Genomic DNA, 18,212 nt, shown 5'->3' on the forward strand with positions numbered 1-18,212 from the left:
CCTGATCTGAAATTAGGCACTGCAGATCTCCATAAAATGTATCCGACTCCACCTTCATTGGAACAACATATTATGGGATTTTCTCCAATGAACATGAATAATAAGGAATATGGCAGTATGGACACTACACTTGGAGGAACAGTACTCGAAGGGAATAGCTCTAGTGTGGGAGCTCAGTTCAGAATTGAAGTAGATGAGGGTTTCTGCAGCCCCAAACCTGCTGAAATAAAGGTAGGTAGTGCTCATAGTTCTGATAAATATTTCTAATAATTATTGTTCAGTTTATTACTTAATCCTGAATAGGAACTGTGTCTCCTTCTCTGGAGACGTTCAAAACCCACTGGGATGCGACTCTGTGCAACCTGCTCTAGATGAGCCTGCTTTACCAGGGGCTTGGACTAGATGATCTCCAGGTGTCCTTTCCAACCCTGACCCTTCTGTGAATTAAGTATAGTTTGTAACTTGTCTTGCATTATACTGGGGTAGGTAATGCACGTTTTAGTAAGTACTATATAGTGTTTTGCTATTTAGCCATCAGTAAGCTGAAGGAATGCATTTCAGTAACTGTAGTCGATCTTTTTGTGTTGGCATGTTCCTTTTTAGAGAACTATGGGTGTGAATGATGTGTGTATAAATCTAACTTTGTCTTTTGTGGGTATACTGGGATTTAATATTAAAGAACTACTGTTTTACTATTTGAACTTACATTTTTTTGAGAAGCATTTTAATTGCTGAAGTGATCTAATTTACATGCTGATGCTCTACCATATCTAACTTATAGGATTATTCTTACGTTTATAAACCTGAGAATTGTCAAGCTTTGGTGGGCTGTTCCATGTTTGCACCACTGAAGACACTTCCCAGCCAGTGTCTTCCTCCCATCAAACTGCCAGAAGAATGCATTTATCGCCAGAGTTGGACTGTGGGAAAGTTGGATTTACTTCCTCCGGGACCTGCCATGCCATTCATCAAAGATGGGTATGACCTGTGCCACAAATGTTTAAGCTTTGTAAGGTTATCCACAGGATAGGAAGTACCTCTAATTTATTTTTTTTTTAAATCTGTAATGAGAGAGATTTGTAAAGACATGCTGTGTTTATACAACTGACAGGAACCTTTAAAAAAATCCTTGTGATTAAACCTTACTGTAAGAGACTGTGTTCTCAAATAGCTTCTTAACTGTGCATACATTTTATTCGTTGTCTCATTTAAAGGTTTCTTGGGGAAGCTTAATGGTGCAAGTCCAGTTTTAATAAGTAATGAAGATGGTAACAGTCAAGATAAATGTAAACTTGGGACTTTGTTTTTGCAGTGGTGTTGTAGATACTTTAAGGGCTTAGTAGGCGTTGCTTCTGTTTCTTAAATTATTTTCTTAAATAGCAGTAATCTTGGCTGTATTGGGACTAGGAAAACATTGATTGGAAGCTATGCCCAGCGTGACATTTCCTGGTAACAGTGGTATTGCAGTGGGCATCTCTGTAATCTGCATTTGGTAATGATCTTGCTGGCAGTTCTTTGTAAAGAAAATACTTACTCCTCTTTCTCATCTGCATTAGTAGCTGGTAAAAATGGATTAGGCAACAAGGAGGCTATGTATTTATTGATAAAATTATATGAATATTAAATCTTGGAGTAAATACTGAGATTGCTTCTGTTAGGGTCATTCAGAAGCAATATGTTTCCAGGTCTCATTAGCCTTATGGGTCTTTGGAGATGCTCAGCTGCTTAGGAAAGAAAATGTCAGACGTTTCCAGGTGATACTTTCCTTGTGGATTCAGTTGAATCTGCTGTTGATAGATCTGGTATATTTTCTTAGTATGTGTCAACACAGTGTGTAAATAAAACATGAACAAAAAAGGTGTCCTCTAGACTCCATACAGCCACAGAATTTGTAACTTATTCTGACCACATTTATTTCCTGGGAGCTTTGTGCAAAGGAAAAGACAAAAGGAGGCTCGGAAAGATTCTTTAACAGTGCTGTCAGTGGGAGTCCTGCAAAGTCATTTAGAACAAATGCTCTTGAAGTTCCTTAGGGAATGAAAATCTTGCTGTGGATTATGAAAGACTAGTTTAAAAAAGCAAATATTAATTAGGAAGGTCCTTCTTCAGAAACTTGAGACTTAAACTTCAAAACCAGTGTGTTGTGTACTTAAAATATTTCCTTCTTCTTGTGGCCGCTATTAGTGATGGAAGCACTATGGATCAAGAGTATGGCCCTGCATACACACCACAAACTCATACTCCATTTGGGATGCCACCAAGTAGCGCACCTCCCAGTAACAGCGGAGCTGGAATTCTCCCTTCTCCTTCCACCCCTCGTTTCCCAACTCCTAGAACACCAAGGACTCCTCGAACACCTCGTGGAGCTGGTGGACCTGCAAGTGCACAGGGTTCAGTCAAATACGAGAACTCTGATTTATACTCGCCAGCTTCCACACCATCGACATGTAGACCGCTTAATTCTGTTGAACCTGCAACTGTGCCTTCCATTCCAGAGGCACACAGTCTTTACGTGAATCTCATCCTCTCAGAGTCTGTAATGAATCTCTTCAAAGACTGTAACTTTGACAGCTGCTGCATATGTGTTTGCAATATGAACATCAAAGGTGCTGATGTTGGAGTTTACATTCCTGATCCAACACAAGAGGCCCAGTATAGGTGTACCTGTGGTTTCAGTGCTGTTATGAATAGAAAATTTGGCAACAGTTCTGGACTGTTTCTTGAAGATGAATTGGATATTCTAGGACGTAATACAGAGTGCGGCAAAGAAGCAGAAAAACGCTTTGAAGCTCTCAGAGCTACTTCTATTGAACATGGTGGTGGAGGACTGAAAGAACCTGAGAAACTGCCCGATGAGTTAATACTGTTGCTGCAGGATCAATGCACCAACTTGTTCTCGCCGTTTGGAGCAGCAGATCAAGACTCCATTCCCAGAGTTGGTGCAGTTAGCAACCTGGTACGTGTAGAAGAAAGGGATTGTTGCAATGACTGCTACTTAGCCTTGGAACATGGACGGCAGTTCATGGACAATATGTCAGGAGGGAAAGTTGATGAAGCACTTGTGAAAACTACTTGCTTGCACCACTGGTCAAAAAGAAATGGTAAGTGAAAACAGCTTATTTTTATACTTGTCCACCTATGAATTTTTTTTAAGGGTTCATTTTCTTTGTGTTTTTCTTTTGTGAATATTGGACACTTAAGACTGTTGTTTCTACCTGCACGCTTGCATAAAATTATATTTTAGTGCTGTTCAGAATAACCGTTCCTTTCACGTTCTGTGCTGGTACGATGCGCCAAGCAGAGCGTAGGTGTCGGCTACCATCGGTTGTAAATTCCTAACATGAAGTGTAATGTAAGACCACAGTAGCTGTCCACAACACTTCACTAGGCTTATTCTTTTAAAGCAGTTTTTAGCTTTTAAAGCTTCTACAGAGGCTCTGTGGAATGAGCCTACGTAGGAAGTGTAGGTGGTTCAAATGGTGACTGTATTGTCACGGCTACTGTGGCAGAATTAAACAAGATCTATGATACAGTTGGCTTTTCCCCCTTCCTTAAGGGGGGGCAGTAGTTAATGGCATGTGTGGCAAGTAAAGCATTATCGTAGCCTTCATTGTATGTTGGATCTGCCAGAGATCCTTGGATTTTTTTCTTCTAGGGCCTGACTAATGATATTATGTCTCATGGAATACCCTTTATTGCATGTATTTGAATACTTCTCAATAACAGTCTTTAGAAGTAGCAACTCTAGCAGGGTGAAGAGTGAAATATGAAACTTTGATAGCAGTTAGCTGCGATTCGTAGTTGTTAATGAGCATGAGGAGGGCTAACAGCAAAGCACAGCTAGGTTTCTGTGTATTAGTGGAGGATTAAGTCTAAAACCCCAAGCTTTTAAAACATAAATCAATGTTTTTTCAAGCACCCAGGAAAAGATTTAGTGTTACTGTGACCTTGATATTTAGGATAAAAAGATGTAAAGATACTTTTAAATGGACAGCTGTGAAATTATAGCCATGCCAAATTTTGTGTCAGCCATTTATTGTTAAACGCTGCACATTCAATGGCATAGTGGTGGTGAGCTGATGAAATGGGCTGTGACTGTTTGAGGCTTCCCTTGACTTCTGTGAAGTGAGCACTGGGTGGCAGTCTGCCTAACCCTTCTTTCTTTGGAGGGAAAATCCTGTAGTTTAAGGATTGAACAACTTGTTTGTTGTCTTTTGTTTTTTGGTGTGTGTGGTTTTGGGGTTTTTTGTGTGTGGTTTTTTTGTTATTGTTTTGTTGTTGGTGTTTTTTGTGGTTTTGGTTTTTTTAATTTTAGGGGTTTTTCCTTTAGTTTAAATCATAAGATGATAAGGCAAGGGAAAAAAACTCTACAGGGGGGAAAAAACCCAACAACCCACCAAAAACCTGTCTGTGTTTCTTGTACATGGCTGAGAGGGGAAGAGAACTCTCCAAATCTGTGCGCTCAGCATTTTATATCATGGCCTTTGGGTGGACTGCATGGATGTTTCAGAAGATTGTGACTTTGTTTAAAATCAAGGTTGTTTAAGATTCTAGGTTGTTTGTGGAGGGCTTCACTGTATTCTGTTGTTGCAGTAGGCCTTGACGATTTTTTTTGTCCTTTCAGTTGTGGATGTGAGCATGCAGTGTTCCCAGGACATCCTTCGTATGCTCCTCTCGCTCCAGCCAGTTCTTCAGGATGCAATTCAGAAAAAGCGAACGGTCCGGTCCTGGGGTGTGCAAGGACCCCTCACATGGCAACAGTTTCACAAAATGGCTGGCAGAGGCTCATATGGTAAACGGCTGTGTAGACTCCTGTCTGTTAATCTCTACTTGATCCGGCCACCAAACCTTAGTGTCTGGATGCTGTTCAGCCTATTGGAATTCTAAACAGCATTTGACCTTTCCTTAAGCTATCAAGAGCTATTAGACAGGGGAGAATTCTTCTCTTGGAAAAAACAGAAAATATTTATATTCCTTAAAACAGTAAATGAATTAAAGATATGTGTATTTAAAATTAACATCTTCAATTGCACTGTTTATATACACCTGACACTTCTCCAAGTGAGGGAGTGAAATTGCAAAGATGGATTTAATGTTGAAAACAGAGTAATTGCTCTGTTCTGTTTTTTTACTCAAAAGAATGACTCCATTTTAATTACTCTAAAAATAGTGTAGTTAAAAAATACTAGCTTTTAAATGCTTGAAAAAGTGTGCTTTATTGCTCAGTAGTTTCAGAACTATGTTGAAGATCTGAGGTTATCCAGTGTGTTGTCTCTGATAAATATTTGGAGTGGCCAACACGTGATGCACATTTACAGATACAAGGTAAATTTTGTGCACTGAAGCTTTAAACTGACTTCATTAGCATATGAGATTGATTTACCACTATGTAGAAGGGTGACCTTTCACCAGCAGCTCTTTTGTAGCTATATTTAGAACATGGTAATTATACATTTAGAGTATTGTAAATGCATGTTCTTAAGTTTTTTTCCTTCTGTGGTCCTTTACATATTTGCTTAGACTATTTGCATTTCTTCCCCCGCTTTTTTTTTTTTTTTTTTTTTTTTAAATTCACCTATTGCTTAGACTCTGTGGGAAAGGCTTCCTGGACAGTAAAGATCTGTTCCTAATTGTCCATATACTGATAGAAGTATTAAAACAACTATGGAGCTTCTTCATGAGGCCCTGAGAGATTTCAAATAAAAATAATTAGCTGATGCTTTTTTACAGAGGGTTGGATCATACATGCAGGTTTTTCATTTGTATCTGTTAAAATGGGAACTATTCCATTTATAATCAGTGCTACTTCCTGTTAGATGCTGGGAACACTAGTGTTTTTTCTATTCATATTTCCTAGAAGCAGAGTGTTAATTTTAAGCTTTCTGCTTAATATATTGGAAAATGTGTCTTGCTTTTCCAGGAACTGATGAGTCCCCGGAACCACTGCCAATCCCAACATTTTTGTTGGGATATGATTATGATTTTCTGGTGCTGTCTCCATTTGCATTGCCGTATTGGGAGAGGCTGATGTTGGAACCTTACGGATCTCAAAGAGATGTTGCTTATGTTGTGGTGTGCCCCGAGAATGAGGCTCTGCTGAACGGAGCAAAAAGCTTCTTTAGGGATCTGACTGCAATATACGAGGTACATTATTTATGGCAGTTAGGAGTGAAATGGATTTTTGAAAGACTGTTTATAATACATACTCATAACTACTTATTGGGCTTGTCTCAGACGATACAAACATTTGCACAGAATGCTATCTTGGAAATCAGCTGGAAAGGATTTTAGGAATGGGCACTTGGAAGATAAGGGTTGTTGAGGCTGCTCACCGTTGCTTTTAGTAGTAGCCGTTTTGAGAGTCTTTATCTGATAAACGCCGCTCAGTGGTAAAACTCTGTATTGCCACTTTAATTGTTTTAGCTACATTTAATTAAATACACGTATTACTTGGATTGTGATTAAGATGAGAGTAGATGATGTATCGACCCGTTTTTCTTGCATTTTGGAAAACATGAAAATAAATCATAAAGTCCCTATAGAATATTTCATACTGGTGTAATATTCTAGAATTAAAATGTTACTTTGGAATATCATAACTTAACTAAGTTCTCTTGCCTTTTTTCTTATATATATATGATCCTTTATGTGATTCTTAACAGTTTTTAAGGCTTACAAATTCCTTATCTTGCATCTTCTATTTTACCCTCTTTGCAGTCATGCAGGCTTGGTCAGCACAGACCTATCTGTAAGCTATTGCCTGATGGGATCATGAGAGTTGGACCTACTGCTTCAAAGAAACTTTCTGAGAAGTTGGTCACAGAATGGTTCTCACAGACAGCTAACGCCAACAATGAAGCATTTTCCAAACTCAAACTATATGCTCAAGTTTGCAGATATGAGCTGGGTATGAATTTTTTTTAGGCTTCTTATTTCATACAATTACCACTTCCTCCATTCCAGTAGAGGAGAAGAAATCACTGCAGTTATTCATTGAGCTTTGTTATTTTTTGCAGGTTTCTGGTTTTAAGCTTGGGGAGGTGGGGGACTGTCCAAAACCCCCATATATTTAGATATGTGCTAAAATGGCTTCTTACCATCTAGCAGTATCTTTAGGGAATGGCAGCATTGCTGCCCGACAGGGACTTAGTTGTCTTTTTGTATTGGCGACTTAGATTCCAAAGCAGTGATTTCTAGCAATTCAGCATATCTGAAAAAGATTATTTTTAAAACTGATTTTTGGATTTTTCTGAACGCGTTTTATGAGAATACTAGAATTTGAAATGTAATGCAGGTATTTTAATTTAATTTTAATGTATGCTAAAGGCTTGCTCTGTTCTGTTAAAACTATAACTTAATAGATGAAGTATGTTTAAAACCAGCTGCAGTACAAAATTCATGCTTTTTTCTGGTTTTAGGTCCTTATCTTGCTTCTCAGCCTTTGGACAATTCTTTACTTTCCCAAACAAATCTGGTCACTCCCTCCAGCCAGCCAGCCTCTGCTTTGCCCCCAGTGACAGCCAGCGCTGCAAATCCGAACACTCCATCGTCTACTCCTGCAGCTCCCACCACTAGTACTATTACAGTGACATCAAACAGTGCCATGTCTTCTGCAGCTACTACAGCTAATTCAACACTGACTACCACCGCCCCGTCATCCTCTTCTGCCAGCCTAGGCAGCGGGATACCAACAAGCAAGCCTTCTTCATTTCCACCTTTTAGCAGTATGAACAATACCACTTCTGCCTCCCTGCCCGCTCAGGCTACAACAGTCCAAAATGGGCAAACAGGGGGGCAGCAGCAACAGCCAACACTGCAGACAGCAGGGATGTCTGGAGATACTGCTTCAGTGCCTGCACAGCCCCACCCAGAGGTTTCTGAAAGGTAATCAACTGCAGAGTCAAACTTTCTTTGGCTAAAAAAAAAAATAAATAATCAAACCCTCAGCTCGATTAATGTGGACCTATTAATGCCACTCTGGTCCCCTCAATAAAAATCCTGTATTTCTTTTTTAGGCATCAAGCTGCTTTTTAGGGAGAATGTTCATTCATGGTGGAACTGAACTTTGGTTCTAGCCTTAGCTGCAGTTTCTAATTGCATCTCAGTGTCTGCTGTGGTACAAAAATAAACTTTCTCTGTTTTTCTTTTCTCTCTAAAGGGAGAAAATTCACTAAACTACTCACTTCTGTATTTTAAGGCTGGGGGGTGGGGAATAGATAACTGTCATCATCTTAAAGTTCTGGTTTCTGTTATCAACAGAAAGTATCCGTCATAGTAGTAAAGCCAGCTCTTGCTGGAGAGACTGACCTTGTAGATATTCCTGTTCCCCAGTTGAAGCAATAGAACTATGTGCTGTTGAGCTTCTGTAATAAAGAATGCCAAAGAAAAGACAAATGTACATGAGCTTATCAACAACTTGGTATCAAAAATGAAATAAAAAGACTGTTTCTTACAGTTGACTCAAAGGTATTTCAGATTGATATTTGACAGTTTGATCTGAGTTTAGAAGTAAAAATAAATTGTTGTAACTGTTCTCACAATTTCATTTCCAGCACTATGGATCGTGATAAAGTTGGAGTCCCTACAGATGGAGATTCACATGCTATCACCTATCCACCTGCAATTGTAGTTTACATAATTGATCCTTTTACATATGAAAAAAAGGATGAGAACAGTAGCTCATCTAGTTTGTGGACACTTGGACTTCTGCGCTGCTTTTTAGAGATGGTTCAGGTTCTTCCTTCTAACATCAAGAATATAATTTCTGTGCAGGTGAGCCATCATTTATAGAAATATGCCGATTATCTATTTTGGCTTTGACTGTGTTTTGGAGGCAATAATGCCCTCAAGGTGAAAGTTTCATTTGCTGTGTAAGCATTACCCTACAGTTCTGCAGCTGTTAAATCATTAAGATTATAGTTTTTAGAGCAGTTTGGGCATTATTAACCAAAGCCAAATTCTGTAGGAGATTCCGAGATAGTCAGTCTTATTTCAGAGGAAATGTAGTGGCCCACTCCAATAATGACTGAAGCATAGGAAAGCTGCTTGTCCCATCACTGGAACCTGCACTGCCAGCCTGACCTGCTGGGCTTTAGACAGTGCTCCATCCTGATAGACACCCAACAGTAAGGTGGTCAGCAGCTGCAGAACTAGTTAACAGTGGGTATCTTTTCAAAGGAATCATTAAGACTCTCTTCTAAAGAAATTATTTTTTTCTCTAAAGAAAATTTCAATGAGAAGAATTGCTTGAAGTCCCATGTAGCTTTGGAAGAAGTGGCAGGAGATATCCAAGAACCCGAGAAAATTGATTGCCAAGTAGAGTTCTAAGATAGCATTTGGGTATGCTCCTTTATCTCAAAAACCATCTACTCCAATGATGAAACAGTAAATTTTTTTCCTCCCCTCTGTAATCTGTTCTAGATTGTCCCATGTCAGTACCTTCTACAACCTGTGAAACATGAAGACCGGCAGATTTACACTCAGCATTTAAAATCTTTGGCATTTTCAGCTTTTACTCAGTGTCGGAGACCTCTTCCCACTTCCACCAACGTGAAAACATTAACTGGCTTTGGCCCAGGTTTAGCCATGGAAACTGCTCTTAAGAGCCCTGATGTGAGTATTATTAACTTGACTGTGCAAATATGCAGATAGATATCCCTGTTTAGTAAATCACTGGCATCTTTCACATTAACTAACTAGATTTCTTGGGAATAATTGCTTTGCAAAACTTCATTGTCTGTTCTGTCATCTTTACAGAGACCTGAGTGTATTCGACTATACACCCCTCCTTTTATACTGGCTCCTGTAAAGGACAAGCAAACAGAACTGGGAGAAACTTTTGGAGAAGCTGGCCAGAAGTATAATGTACTTTTTGTAGGCTACTGTTTGTCTCATGATCAAAGATGGCTCCTTGCATCCTGTACAGATCTCTATGGAGAACAGTTAGAAACTTGCATAATTAATATTGATGTACCAAACAGGTAAGAACAAAACTCTTAAATTGTTTTTTAGGATGTGTATCTTCTTTCATTCCGCTGAAGAATTAATTTGTTTATGATGCTGTAAGAATAACTCTTGACTTTTCGTAGAGTCGCTGCGTTGCAAAAGTAGCTAAAGCCAATAGATACTTTCCATATTTATGTGTATATTGTTTTGAGTTAGATTTCAAGAAGAATGTTATTTGGTTTCATGTGATTCTTCAGTGGGTTTTTTATGCATGTTCGTATGCCCCCTGCCCTGCACTGTCTTTTGAATCAGTGTTAGAACATGGTTAAATAAAAAAAACCCAAACAAACGAACTGAAGCTCCAGCTGATATAGTACAATACTAATATTCTTGGGTCCTGTGAATGTTCAGGTTAATACAAATAAGATATTCCAAACATGGCAATAAAAACTTGTTGCAGATGGTTTCTAACTTTGTTTTCCCTTCTTTCTAAATTCTAGAGCTCGCAGGAAAAAGGGTTCTGCCCGCAGACTTGGTCTTCAGAAACTCTGGGAATGGTGCTTGGGACTTGTGCAAATGAGCTCTTTGCCATGGAGAGTTGTAATAGGCCGTTTAGGAAGAATAGGACATGGGGAATTAAAAGGTAACATTAGCTTTTCCTAGAGTCGAAAACTTGATTTGAAGCTTTCATTTTTCAGTCATGTAAAGTGTCTGTCCCAGTTTCTGGAAGAAAGCCTAAATAATTTTAGAGTTCCTTTGCATGTTCTGTATTAACAGCTGTGAGGTTTGCACCACACACTATTATATGTAAAATACATGTTCTGCAGCAAGCACTTTGCTTATAGACAAACAAATGTTCTTTGTATCCTCAGACTGGAGTTGTTTGCTGAGTCGACGAAACCTTCAGTCCCTTAGCAAGAGACTAAAAGACATGTGCAGAATGTGTGGTATCTCTGCTGCAGACTCTCCCAGCATTCTCAGTGCTTGTTTGGTGGCAATGGAACCACAGGGGTCCTTCATTATTATGCCAGGTATTTGAGAAACTTTGTCCCTTTTTTTTGGCAAGGGACCTAATAGTTCGGGTTGGGCAAAACTAAGGAAATACTTGATTTCTCTTCCAAAGATTCTGTATCGACCGGCTCTGTATTTGGACGCAGCACCACTTTAAATATGCAGACATCTCAGCTCAACACCCCCCAGGACACATCATGCACTCATATACTGGTGTTTCCCACATCTGCATCTGTGCAAGTAGCATCGTCAACTTATACCACTGAAAACTTGGATCTGGCCTTCAACACAAACAATGGTCAGTAGGTTGGATTTATTGTTGCTTTTAAAACAAAACAAACCAACCAAAAACCCCTCATCGCTTCCCATATAATAAGACTGTTTATTCTAATGAACCACAAGATTTATGTGGAAAATCACTTCAGAATGCGTTGTATCCTGTGTGTAGGGAAACTATAGAAATTCACTGGTCTTGTTCTTTTTCAAGATGGAGCAGATGGAATGGGAATCTTTGACTTGCTAGACACTGGAGACGATCTTGATCCTGATATTATAAATATTCTTCCTGCATCCCCTACGGGATCCCCTGTACATTCTCCAGGGTCCCACTACCCTCACGGAGGTGATATGGGCAAGGTAATTATTAGAGTAAATATAAAGGCGGGGTGTGTGTGGTTTTGGTTTGGTTTTTCTCCATCTGGTAATTTCCTTTCGTGGAATGAAAGGTTCCTATGAAATGTTTTGAAGCAATTGGATATTGGATTGTCTTGGCAAGATTCATGCAATGCTTGGATATTTCAAAATGCTTTGTGTTTTGAAAGCTACAGACAATTTCTATTAATTTTTTGCTCTCCTAATACGAAACCATTGCCGGTTGTTTTACAGGGTCAAGGTACAGATCGATTGCTTTCAACAGAATCTCATGATGAAGTAACAAATATACTGCAACAGCCATTGGCCCTTGGTTATTTTGTGTCAACTGCCAAAGCAGGTCCATTGCCTGACTGGTTTTGGTCAGCGTGTCCTCAAGCACAAAATCAGTGTCCCTTGTTTCTTAAGGTACTGTAACTTCAGCAGGCTATACGGCAGTCTTCCTGGGCCGTCTGTCATAGAAAGCTGTGCGGTGTGCAGGGATTGGCATTATGAGAACTGTTCCATTTAAAACAAAGTTGGTGCATGTCTTTTGGAATTGTCCGCTTTTGCTTCAGGAGAGGTTGGGGTTTAAACTTTTGCACTTAGGCTTTTTATGTTCCCTTTTTTTTTTTTTAAGAGAAGAAAAATGATGAGTGGAAGTAGCAAGCGTTCTGAAGGGTTCTGCTATTCAGTGTGTTTCTTCACAGTAGTGGTAGTGGTGGTAGTCTGGGCTCCTTTCTCTTCCTGGCTTTGTGCTACAGTATTTTGTAAGAATAGTTTTGAGTTTCTAGACAGATTGCTGGTTAATGCTTGACTCCTGTGGGGACCGGTGGTAAAGGGAAGTACACAAGTGTAATGTAATATATCAGTTACAGTGGCTAAAAAAAAAATAAATGAACAAATCTCTTTATGTGTTGCTCAAAGCATAAAAGCTACATTTTCCATGTTGGCTGTTGCCAAGTGATAGCCATTGTATCATCTGCCTAGATATTGTCTGATCCCCTTATGTTTTTATGGCACAATCAAGACGTACTTGGCACTTTTAAGGCTATACATTAGTATACAGAGAAACTTTCTGTATTAATATTACTCACTTTTGACTTAAATTAGCATCTCTAATACTACACTGTGTTTTCTAATGATACAGATATATCTTCCGCAGCCTTATTTGTGTCTGGATGAGCTGTTCCTCTTGGCCTAAGCTCAGCTGTGCTTTTTGTCTAAGACATTTTTTTGAATAGAGGATTTATTATTTACCCTAAGCAGCTCTATATATGGAATATAAATAGACCAGTCTTATGGAAAGCAACTGAACTTCCAAGTCTGTATTTTACTAGACATCTTGGGCCACTTCAGTTGCTTTTTTAATAATCGCTTAATATAGCAAAAGGATTAAAAAAAAGAATAATTTCTAAAACACATTACACTACTAGCACTGTGCTTTTAGCAGAGGTCTGTGTGCAATTCCTTTATATTCTGATAATTCCTGAACTATTTGGTGGCCTAAGGATAAGATTTGTTTTGGCTTGTGTGTCACGAGACTAGAAGGTGACTGCCATGGTACAGGTCAACAATACAGAGGGAAGAAAATATGCTGTAGTTGAATCAGGTGGTAACTGCTGGCATCTTCCTCCTTTTCTTAGGCCTCTTTGCACCTCCACGTGCCTTCAGTGCAATCAGACGAGCTACTCCACAGTAAACACTCCCATCCACTTGATTCTAATCAAACTTCTGATGTGCTCAGGTATTTATGATTGATCACTTGCAAAAATATTGTGCGTTTCTTTTTTTAATACTGCTGCAGTGAAGCTACCTATTTGTTTTTCTTGCTGTTAATTTTTTTTCTTTGTACTAAGGATATCAGCAGCGCATCGCAGAGACAATCTAAATTGCTGTGCTTAGAGTGATTAAAAAATGGCTTTATCACAGAACAGTGCAATTAAAAACAAACATTTCTAAGCCCTCCTTTAACTAATCAGTGTTGATTACAACTGAAAATATTTGAAAGATGATGAATTCTTCAGACTAGAAGACAGTTTGAGGTGTAACACAGAACCTGTGCATAAGTGAGTGGAAGATAGTTATAGTTAAGCCAGAATCTTGCATGGCGATCTTGTGGAAATACTGCAATGCTGAAATACGAGAGTCTAGACTCATGTAAACATACATATCTTGTAGAGAAAATGGCAGATTTTTTGCTTTGTGGTTTTTGGTATTTTTTTTTTAATGCGTGAACCTCTTTACATTAATTAAGAATAGACAATTAAAATGACAGTTTTCCACTGAAAGGAAGTTTAGCTTTGAACTGCTTGTAATACTCCTGAAGGCATGTTATTTCAGAATGTTGGCAAACCTATTTTAAGTTTTTAACGCCAAAGAAACTGGGTTATAGTAAATCAGGACTGTAAAATACTGGTGAGAAAATCTGTTGGCTTGATGGAAGCTTGTTTGCTTTTCAGGTTTGTTCTGGAACAGTACAATGCACTCTCCTGGCTAACCTGTGATCCTGCAACCCAGGACAGACGGTCGTGTCTCCCAATTCATTTTGTGGTGCTGAATCAGTTGTATAACTTTATCATGAATATGCTGTGATCTTCATCTGAATTTTGCAAGACAAAAATGAGGAAAAGGGATATTTCACTGCAGGACTAAGTTATAATTCTTCTCAGTGCAAGTTGTTTGTGACGGGGTATGAACCTTGTTACTTCCAGCAAATATTGTTTTGACTTGTGAGAGGGGCACCTACCGCCCCACTGTCTTTGAGTCATTGACTATGGGGGACGCTTTAGAATGATGATCAGAAAGTGTATTATAACATTTTTAGTAGCAAAATTAACCATTTTTCCCCAGCCACAGTATTTGTGAAGAGTAATGAGCCATAGTACCCAGTCATGGTTAATGAATATTAGAAGCATGGAGATGAGAAGAAACATGAGGAACAATAAGTTTCAACCTATGGCTTCAGAACATCAAGATGTTCTTGTATTGGATTATAGTACCTAGTATTCAAAAATGCCTGCATCTCTTATTTATTGTAAGTTTTTAAATGTATAAATTGTCTTATATTTCTTAACCTCTTTTATAAAAATTTTCCTAGAAGGTTTATACTGCCTTCTTGCTTTAAAGCAATTGGTCTAAAATATATGTAATCGTCTTAATTAAAAGTTGCAGTAGGTTGCTTTTAGAGTATTATTTTTTTGTAAGGGGTGGGTGGGGACAGTAAATTTGTATTGTCTTGATGTACAGTTTAATGGGGATAGAGGGGTTAATGTCCATACCATTGTGTGTGGGGGATTTACAGCTAAGCTGTAGTTGCAGAGTACATGTACAGTAATGAAGTTCACTGTGTTTATATAAATTGAAAAGGTACCGGGTCTTACAGCATTTTATATCACACCTTTACAGAGTAACAATGGCAATATATAAGTGATATTGTAGGTGGTTTAACTTGTAGTGAGAATAAAATGAATAAACCCTTCAAATGAAGTTTGTGTTATGGTTCAGGGCTGTGGCTAGATTCTCAGATCTATTTCCAATATACAAGTTTTAATATTACAAGAATAGCTATTGAGCATTGCTGTTACCTAGATATTCTTGGCACTGTGGTGACTGCGTTGTTTTCTTCCACATTTGTGATAAAATGTGAATCTGAGGCGAAACACCCAGAAAACTGATTTTACCCAAATCCTCCTGTAAGGCTGAGATTTAGCCCAGCTCTAGCCATTTTACAAATGCAAAAATAGTCAATCTTGACTTTAAGATTGGTGTGTGTTTAACTAAAATGTGGTGTATATAGATTCTCAGTGAATTCTGGTATTCAGATTTTATTCCACTAGTAAAAAACAGCACGAAACCCTGAACATTTTCCTTTTTCATGTATTTTTGGCACTGTGGTGAAGGTCCCAAGTATCAGTGTATGGCCTTCCCCATATTCCCTTTTCAGGCTCTGGCTGGGGCATGTGCCAAGGAGGCTTAGCCCTCCCTAAGGAAGGGACTGACAAAATCACAAGGCTTTCCTAAATGTCTCCCTCTACAGTAACCGGTTTTTTTCCTCAGTAGTTTCCTTCCTTTCTCCTAGCACATGCCAAATGTCTGATGCTGCTCGAAAATAGCCCCTACGGGTGCTGAAGAGCAACCGCATAGGATTTTTCTGTGTTCCTCATCTGACTGCCAGATTAAAAACTGAACTCCTGCAGCGCTCACATGAGCCTGGTGCGATAACCCATGTCCTGGGTCTTAATACTGTCTGTCTCGCTGGTTTAAAACGTTAAAGGAGCAAGTTTTAAGATCCATTTGTGCACCCGCTGTTAATCCTCTACAAGGAAGAATTCGCTTGCATTTACAAAACTTTCCTGTGTTATTGAAAATCATGTTTTGTAAATGCAAAGTACCTGCCTGAGATAATTTTTCATATAAACAGTCTCATTGAATCGTGTATATACAATATTAGCAACTTTTTTGTTTTGTATAAAGAAGTTGTACAATTGGTGATGAAAATTTTCAGTCGTTTCTTCAAAATAACATGAGTGCAATCAGAAGTCAGCATATTTTGATAAATAGAGTTAAAAACTGGGTCTGTCCAATTACTTTATCTTGATAACGGTAGCGCACCGCAGATTAAACAGCACGTTATTGTCTTACAGGAGGTTTTTTCTCATTTGGCTGAGATTTTTGAAGTGGAGACGTGCTCCTAAAACTGGAATTTTTAAAGCATATGTCCTATTTTTTTTTTTTTTTTTTAAGCTCTGTTGCAAAGTGGTCATTTTTAACCCTGGCTCAGTTAGCCAAGTTCCAAGGGCTGGGCTTTGGTGTGGCTTTCTTTGTGTTAAAGCTGACTTGTATTCATAAAGGTAAGTGAATCGGCTGCCTGAGTGTTGGTGTAACTGTATTTTGTTACCTGGACCACAGCCTTCCCTGTGAAACTCTCCAACTGTGAAAGCTGCCAGTGTCCCCCTCCCATCCCACCCCCCCCACCCCAAAATGCAGTTAAATTATAATATTGTGACCACTAGAAAAGATGAGGAGGGCCATTTCTGGAGCGATAGTAACAGCCGGCAATGTACATATCAAACCTGCCAGCACTGTGGAGCCAGCTACTTACATTAGGCATACTTTTTTGTTATCTACTTTCATTTAACTGTTTTAAGTGCACATAATAGCTGGTTTCTAAGTAAAATTGTCACGATCCGGTAACTTGGGTTCTTTAGCAAGTACAAGCTTAAATATTTGAAAATTTCAGCTGCAGCTTTTCAAAATGGTCTTGCAAGAAAATATAGTTCCTGACAGTGCTCTGTTAAGTAGCTGTGGAGGTTTACCTCCTTTTAAGTATCCAGTGGAAGAAGAATCTGAGATCCTTCCATTCCGATTAAAAAAATGTATTTTAACCTAGATATTACTGTATTTAAGCCATTTAGTCACCTTTGACTCTACTATTTTAATTAGATTTCTGAAAGCCCTGTTGCTAGACCAGCAGGCCACCAATTGTACTTGCAAACAACCCTTACATTTTAAAGTAGCTGTAACGTTTAGATCTTTCTAACATTTCCTGAAATAATTAAAGATAAATGAATTTATATTTAAATCCTCAGCTATGTTCTTACTTAGCTGTCAGTTATGGCGCAGATTATTGTATTTCTATATTTACCTCTGATGGTAATTTTAACTTCATGTGTTGCTATGAAGACTTGCAGATGTCTTTAATCAAGCACTATTTGTTAATACTGTAATATCAAAATATTATGTTGCATTATTTTAAAGCTTTCAAAAATAAGAGTAAAATGTTTTTAAAAATGCTATTGCACCATATAATTTGCTGCACAACAGTATGGCAACAGCATATCAGTCTGTTTTGATAGTAATGCTGCATAAACAGTGTTTTGATCTGGGTTTCTTTTGAGAATTCATTAATTAGGTGACATTTTATGATACTGTCTCGACAACCTCCAGCTGGGAAGGTTTTTTGTTTTGGTTTGGTTTTGGGGTTTTTTTTGTAGGGCGGTGTTTTTTTTTTTTCCTCCTGTTTTTATTTTTTAAGTAAAGGACCCAGGGCTATGCTTCATTCATACTTAGAAGTTTGTTGGTTTTGTTTTTTCTTAATTATTGTTTGTGGGTGTACGTTTTATTTTTCAGTGGAGTAAAGCTTAATTTACAGTAAAACTGGATTTGGGACCTACCACAATCCTCAGGGTCACTTTTTCAGGACGATACTAATCTAGCTTTAGGTTTTTCCAAGCAAACTGGACGTGAGGACCTCGGGGCGCCATCGGGTTGGGACGACGCAGCCCGCGGCCTCGTTACTGGACATGTCGCCCTCCCGGCACGGCTGGGTCACTCCGAGGGAGCTGTTCTGCCTTCTCACGCAGCCGCCACATGCCATGGGCCAAGTCGTCGTATTTATCATGACAAGGAGGAAAAAAACCCAACAAGTAAATGAAAATAAAAGCGATTAAAGGAACAAACACTATTGCTGCCGAATGCCATAAACACTGAGTTGTACAAATTGTGATTGAGGAAATGAAAAAGGTTTATACTTTTTAAAAAAAATTTCAAATGGAATAAATTATTCATGAAGCCTTGATTGTGGTGTGGCCTTATTTCCAGCGGGCGGGCGGCGGGCGGCTCCC

The 18,212-nt window shown here is 38.7% G+C and overlaps 1 protein-coding gene across 12 annotated transcripts in view; it reads left to right on the top strand.

The window, feature by feature from the left end:
• The window catches only part of MED13 (mediator complex subunit 13), a 93,725-nt gene extending 75,559 nt beyond the window's left edge, over positions 1 to 18,166 (top strand). For all 12 annotated transcript variants that reach the window (XM_080382279.1, XM_080382280.1, XM_080382281.1 and 9 more), the window contains 17 exons: positions 17 to 231; positions 782 to 978; positions 2,185 to 3,101; positions 4,625 to 4,792; positions 5,921 to 6,144; positions 6,718 to 6,907; positions 7,419 to 7,884; positions 8,553 to 8,772; positions 9,421 to 9,612; positions 9,757 to 9,980; positions 10,446 to 10,588; positions 10,818 to 10,976; positions 11,069 to 11,254; positions 11,444 to 11,592; positions 11,842 to 12,015; positions 13,233 to 13,333; positions 14,049 to 18,166. In XM_080382279.1, coding sequence (XP_080238405.1) covers positions 17 to 231; positions 782 to 978; positions 2,185 to 3,101; positions 4,625 to 4,792; positions 5,921 to 6,144; positions 6,718 to 6,907; positions 7,419 to 7,884; positions 8,553 to 8,772; positions 9,421 to 9,612; positions 9,757 to 9,980; positions 10,446 to 10,588; positions 10,818 to 10,976; positions 11,069 to 11,254; positions 11,444 to 11,592; positions 11,842 to 12,015; positions 13,233 to 13,333; positions 14,049 to 14,181 — 4,058 coding nt within the window. In that variant the 3' untranslated portion in view covers positions 14,182 to 18,166. The remainder of the gene's footprint in view (positions 1 to 16; positions 232 to 781; positions 979 to 2,184; positions 3,102 to 4,624; positions 4,793 to 5,920; positions 6,145 to 6,717; positions 6,908 to 7,418; positions 7,885 to 8,552; positions 8,773 to 9,420; positions 9,613 to 9,756; positions 9,981 to 10,445; positions 10,589 to 10,817; positions 10,977 to 11,068; positions 11,255 to 11,443; positions 11,593 to 11,841; positions 12,016 to 13,232; positions 13,334 to 14,048) is intronic.
• Positions 18,167 to 18,212: the final 46 nt, after the last annotated feature.

Source organism: Falco punctatus, assembly GCF_963210335.1.
Source record: "Falco punctatus genome assembly, chromosome: 1".
NCBI classification, from domain to species: Eukaryota; Metazoa; Chordata; class Aves; order Falconiformes; family Falconidae; genus Falco; species Falco punctatus.